Source organism: Symphodus melops (genome assembly GCF_947650265.1).
Source record: "Symphodus melops genome assembly, chromosome: 7".
Classification (NCBI taxonomy): Eukaryota; Metazoa; Chordata; class Actinopteri; order Labriformes; family Labridae; genus Symphodus; species Symphodus melops.
Window position 1 is genome coordinate 10590814 of NC_136697.1, and position 6164 is coordinate 10596977.

General features: G+C 43.9%; 1 protein-coding gene across 1 annotated transcript; it reads right to left on the bottom strand.

Moving 5' to 3' along the window:
• Positions 1 to 1883: 1883 nt before the first annotated feature.
• Positions 1884 to 3675, bottom strand: LOC306827405 (uncharacterized protein). Its single transcript, XM_079349194.1, has 2 exons — positions 2175 to 3675; positions 1884 to 1997 (listed from the first exon to the last, which is right to left on the bottom strand). Exon 1 carries the CDS (start codon positions 3575 to 3577, stop codon positions 2597 to 2599), a length of 981 nt encoding a protein of 326 aa, XP_079205320.1. The 5' UTR covers positions 3578 to 3675; the 3' UTR covers positions 1884 to 1997; positions 2175 to 2596.
• Positions 3676 to 6164: the final 2489 nt, after the last annotated feature.

A 6164-nucleotide genomic window follows, 5' to 3' on the forward strand; every position in this document is an offset into this window, starting at 1 on the left:
CTGCGTCTCAGCTCTGGCAGTCCGGAGCCTTCTGGAGCAGATACGCAAGGTCCCCGAGCATGATGCATTATTTTAACACTGCAAAGTACAAGTGGGATGGGAAGTCAGACACTGAAACAACATGGAAACCTCTGGTTTATTTTCAGAATAAAACAAAAGGTTTTGACTGTTCAGAAAAATGGCCAAATGTGTGTTTTTTTTGTGTTTATAAAGTTTACATTGACTTTTAAGCCACATAAATCGTATTATCTTGCGAATCTTTGTTTTGTTGTTGTTGGTGTAAAATATCTCCAAACTACTTGGAGCCTTTGATTGTAGCCTTTTCCATGCTATGTTAGCACCGATTAGCTCTCCTTCTTGCTCAAGCTGTGGGCACACTGATGATGATGTAGTAGGGGCTCGTAGCAGCAACACAAAGCTCTATTGAATAGCTAATTTTTGAAGATCGGCACATTGTCACCGATTCCCAATACACCTTTTTGGCTCAGGATCGGACCGATATCTGATACCAGGATCAGATGGGTGCATCACTAGTCAGAACAAGAACCAGAGTCAGAGAGCCATTAAATCAGGGCTGGTGAGTCAGTGTCAATGAGGGCGACCAGCAGATCTTTGCAGACAGAGTTCACCAGGCCCATGGTGCAGCTGAGCTGATCCTGCTGATAATCCTGCAGCCAGGACACGACCCCATCAATAAGACCGACAGATAGACAGACAGCAAACAAGTAGCTTGGTGGAAGGGTCGTAACAAGATTTTACATATATTACTTTTTCACAAGATTGGTTAATTTTCTTCATATCAAGAGTAAATTATTGACTGTTTTATAAAAATCAAAAGTAATGGGCCAGTGTACAATAATGGGGCCAGTGATCTTTTTAAAACACTGGCCCAAATGTAACTTAAAGTCAACCCTTTAACAGTTTGTTTTGTAATTTTAAAGAAAAGGCTTTGGGCCAATCCCATTGCTGATGAGGCTATTTCCAGGGCACACTGCTGCTAAACGTTGTCCTGCTTGTCCTGTGAATATTGAGTGGTAATTCTGTCAAATTGAACTGCCAGCCACATTAAGTTGCAGCTTTGAAAGATGAATGATTGTCTGTTATGCAATGCCATGCTGTCCTTGTGAACCTTTGTGTAACAAGAATATATAAACTTCGCTGTTAAAGGAAATGTTTCCTACGTAGAAAATCACAAAGCACCTTTATGCTTCCGCCATCAAAGCCTGATTGGTGTTTTCGTAAAGAATCCTGTTATCCAAGGACAGCACATGTTTTGTCGTTTCTAACTGCATTCACGGCATTATGCCAATGTGATGTTGGCGCTGTATTGTTATCAGTCCAGGGCAGTGATAAAAAGCTCTGCAAAAGCCCACAGAGTGAAAAAAAAAAAAGAATTGGCATTTGCAGAAAGTGTTTTTTTTTTTGTGTGTTTAGGTACAGGTACAGTAAGGCAGCGCTTATGTCCTGGATTTTTAAAAATGTGCATATCGCAGGTTCTTCAAAGTTTTCCCTGACGTAACATCCAGACAATGATTTTATGTACCTTGGATTCTTAATTGAGGAGTTTTTGTGTTTGTATTTGTATATTAAGCATCCTGATTTTTTTTCCCAGATATGAATCAGGTTTCTCAATTACTGTTACTGCTGCAAGAAAAACCCATTGATGTCACTTTTATGACTTTGTGCAACTACAGTGATATTATATATTTGCATGCATCTTCTCAATGCCTTAATCTCTGGATAAAGTATACCAAGAAGCATTGACGTTCTTTACTAGTCTCAAGGCTCTAACGCATCATGAACTCTGTACGCTCGTTGCTGGTCTGCCTTCTCCACTAGTGGACTAAACCCATTGCATATTATGCTGCCCTCACAGCGCGTGAACTTGTGCGTAGCTAGACAGCTAGTTAACATCCAGTAGGTCTTCAATAAACACACAGGGCTTGCTTTTCCTGTCCTTTACTGAGTCTTGACCGTTATGGTTCTTTTTTGTAAAACTGAAACATTACAGAGAAAATAAAATACGTAAGTATTCAAGCACTGACATATTCACATACGGTACAGCACATAAGGTAAGTATCACACGTGTACTCGACTGAATGCAAAATTTCTACCAACATAAAACACAATTTTACTACTTAACAAACATTGTGCTCATGTACATATTTACTTACAGACAAATGTTCTCCAAGGCAAAAGCGTATCACAAAAACAGTAGCAACTCCATGAATTCTGTTGTCTGTTTGTGCTCGACACAGAGACTTAGTTAACTAGCAAGAAAACGAAGTTACGTCAAAGATAGGCCGACAAAACAAACAGTGGTAAGAGCGCTCACTCTGTCGCTATTTCTAAAAACGAAACAAAAAACACAGAGTACTCACTCCGATGCTATTTTTAAATCCCAACTGACAATAGCTTACTTTTAACTTTTTAATCCACTTTTAACTAACTTATTTAACTTATTAATTATAATTATGTCCTGATTAACTTTAAGGACAGCACACTCCCCGCTTGATATAATGACATTATATCACCACAAACACATGGCAAAACAGATACAATCAAATTTAAAGGGGAACGTTCTCTGGCAATAACATCAACACAAGTCCTTTTGTTGAGTCTCAGAAAGAAGGACTACAATCTCGGACACCGGCCTTAGAAACAACTTGGCTGTCCCATCTTTCACAGTCCGCACCTCCACTTTGCGAACCCTCTTGTCTCTGCTTGGCAAGGCCTTCACAACCAGACCCATTGGCCATTCATTCCTGTGGGCCTGGCTGTCTTTCAATAAGACAACATCACCTTCTTTTACATTTGGCTTATCTTTTGTCCACTTCCTGCGGCTCTGTAGAGTAGACAGATACTCTCCCTTCCATCTCTTCCAGAATGTGTCAGCAAGACATTGCACCTGCTTCCACTGCTTTCCATACAACTGCGCCGAGCCAAAGTTTCCAGAGGGGGCTGAAATAGCACTCATCTTCTGAGTAAGAAGCATCGCTGGTGTGAGTATTGCAGGACTATCTGGGTCAGTGGATATGGGCACAAGGGGTCTTGCGTTCATGATCGCTGTCACCTCCGCCATGAAGGTGCTCAGGACTTCATGTGTGAGTCGTGTTGTTCCTGCTTGTAGCAGCATTGCGTCCAGAATGCGCCTGGCAACCCCAATAAGCCGCTCCCAGGATCCACCCATGTGGGAAGCATGAGGAGGATTAAACACCCAGGAGCATCCTTTCTCTTGGAGGTACTTCCTGATTACTGTGCCATCTGTGTTTATACCCAAGTCTTTACAAGCTCCTACAAAGTTAGTTCCTCTGTCTGACCGCAGAAGTTTTGCTGGACCACGAATTGAGAAAAACCTCCTTAGAGCATTAATAAAGCTATCAGTTGACATAGTTTCAATCAGTTCGATGTGCACTGCTCTGGTTGACATGCACGTAAAAAGCACGGCCCAGCGTTTGCTCTCCGCACTTCCTCCTCTTGTGCGCCGTGTCATGATGGTCCATGGCCCGAAGACATCAATGCCAACAGTAGTGAACGGTGGCTCAGGAGTAAGCCTGTCCGCAGGCAGATCTGCCATTTTCTGGTCCTCCAGCCTACCTCTCAATTTGCGGCAGGTAACACACTTGTGGATGACAGAAGACACCAAACGTTTGCCTCCGATTATCCAGTATCCAGCCCCTCGGATAGCTCCCTCAGTAAGGTGTCGACCTTGGTGAGCCACTTGTTCACGGAAATATCTCACGAGTAATGTAGCAATATGATGGCCGTGTGGAATAATCAGTGGATGCTTTTCTTCTTCTGTCAGGTCAGCGGAGGAGAGACGACCTCCGACATGCAGCAGACCATCTTTATCCACAGCTGGATTGAGTTTCTTAAGTGGGTTTCCCTTCCTGAATGTCTGTCTACCTTCTTCAAGACATTTCAATTCCTCCTTAAAGGCTACATGTTGGGCAGACCGAATGATCAACGCTTTGGCTTGTGAAAGTTCATGTGTGTTTGGCATTTCTCTAAAACATTTCCATCCTTTCCTTTCTCCATTGTCTGAAGGTGGAGCAGGTTCAGCTTGGTCACTATCTAGCATCTTCTGCATAAACTTGATGTAATGATCTTTCATTTCCGGCTTTTTCACCAGAGTCCTCTCTAGTGAGCAGAGACGTTTTAAAGCTTGCTCCCTGTTGCTCGGAAGCCGTCTTCTTGGACAGCGAAAGGGTAAAGGAGCCACCCAACTGTTCCCTTTATTTTGGTGAACCTTTGTATCCATGATGGTCAGGAAATGTTTATCATCTATGGACAGTGCTGGTTTGTTGTCATCCTTGGACCTGTCGAACACTGAGCACCCCAGATTGTCTGCATTGTGGGCGGGCTTTGTGCTCTTCTCACAAGCAGAAAAGGTTGAACCATGATATTGCGTCATGCCTCTGTAGTCATCCTTTACATGGATACTGTTCGGACATGGTTTTAGGAAGGATGTGCGACCATTGTTCAGTGTGTGTGTTTTGTAGACACTGACCTCTGATGGTTTGTGAACTGTTCCCAAGCACACCTCTCCAACAATGACCCAGCCGAGGTCTAGCCGCTGAGCGTAAGGTGCATTATGGGGCCCGTTGATTTGCTCGCGCACTTTATGCACCCTGAGGATGTCTCTCCCTAAGAGCAGAAGGATTGGAGCATCTCGGTCCACAGGCTGAATCTGGTCGGCGACTGGGAGCAGGTGAGGGTGATGGTGTGCGATCTCTGGGGAGGGAATTTCCGTCCTGTCATCCGGCACCATGTCACACTCTATCAAGGGCGGTAAGGGAAGCTGGAGTCTCCCATCCATCGACTCGATGAAGAAATTAACAGCTCTCCTTCCTGAAGTCTCCATTTTTCCTGAACATGTTTTCAGGGTGTATGGGGTGGGGCTGGCTTTTACTTTGAAGAGGTCGAAGAATTCTGTCTTAGCAAGGGACTTGTTACTTTGCTCATCCAGCACAGCATACATTTTAACTGCCTTCTCTTTTTTCCCTGAAGGATAAGCTTTCACTAAGCAGATTTTGGAACATGAGCGTGGACTGTTAGCCTGGTCACAAATCTCTGTACACTTAGAGATGACTGAGGATGAGTATTCACCTTGCTCCCCGCTGTCACTTCCTTCAGCTACAGCACTCTGTGTGGATGCGAGAGGAGGATCTGGATGCAGTGCTGCGATGTGCTTCTCGCTGTTGCACTCTAAACACCTGATGGTCGCCTTACAGTCTCTTGCCATGTGTTGAATGGACCCACAACATCTATAGCAGATGCGATTTTCTCTTAGATAGGCTTTGCGCTCTTCCAGGGGTTTGCCTCTGAAGAGCTTGCATTTTTTCAATGGGTGTGGCTTTTTATGTATTGGACATTGACGATCTGGTTCCTCTAATTTTTTCAGAACAGGATCAGTTTGGATGCTTGACGACTCTGCGGGAATGTCCATTTTGTGTACAGTCACAGAGGTTTTACGACCGTACTCTACAAGCTTTTCTGTCCTAGGAGACACATGACTGCTGGGAGTGGATATAATGAAGCTTGGGTCATTTTTTATCTTTGCTTGCCGTTGAATGAAATTGGAGAAGACACAAAAGGGAGGAAAAGCCACACTGTAATCCTCTTTGTACTTGCTTCCAATGGTTGTCCACTTTTCCTGGAGGTTAAAGGGAAGTTTTTCTACGATTTGTTTTACCCCACGAGATGTATCCAGATATGCGAGCCCTGGTAGTGCACCATCCTGCTTAGCACACTCCAGTTCCAGGAGAATGTCACTTAGCTCTCTCAGCTTAATATTGTCTTTATTGGTCAACCTTGGAAAGTGTTCAATCTTTTTTAGCAGTGCATCTTCGATGACCTCAGGTGTTCCATAACACTCTTCGAGACGTTGCCAAACCATGTTGACACCTGCTGCAGGATTGAGGGCATGTACAGCACGAATTCTCTTCGCTTGCTCTGACGATTCAGCTCCCAACCATCTTGTCAACAGGTCCAGCTCCTCCCTATTTGAGAGATTTAAATCCTTTGTTGCACTTAGAAAAGAGGCTTTCCACGACCAATAATTTTCAGGTTTGTCGTCAAATTGCAGAAGCCCAGTGCTTATCATTTCTCTGCGAATTAGATGTCTTGCAAAGTCCTCTTGAGCACCTTTTGGCTCAGGTAAG

Coding starts and splice junctions, on each gene's coding strand:
- LOC306827405 (XM_079349194.1), bottom strand. CDS start 3,577: ATGGCAGATCTGCCTGCGGACAGGCTTACTCCTGAGCCACCGTTCACT.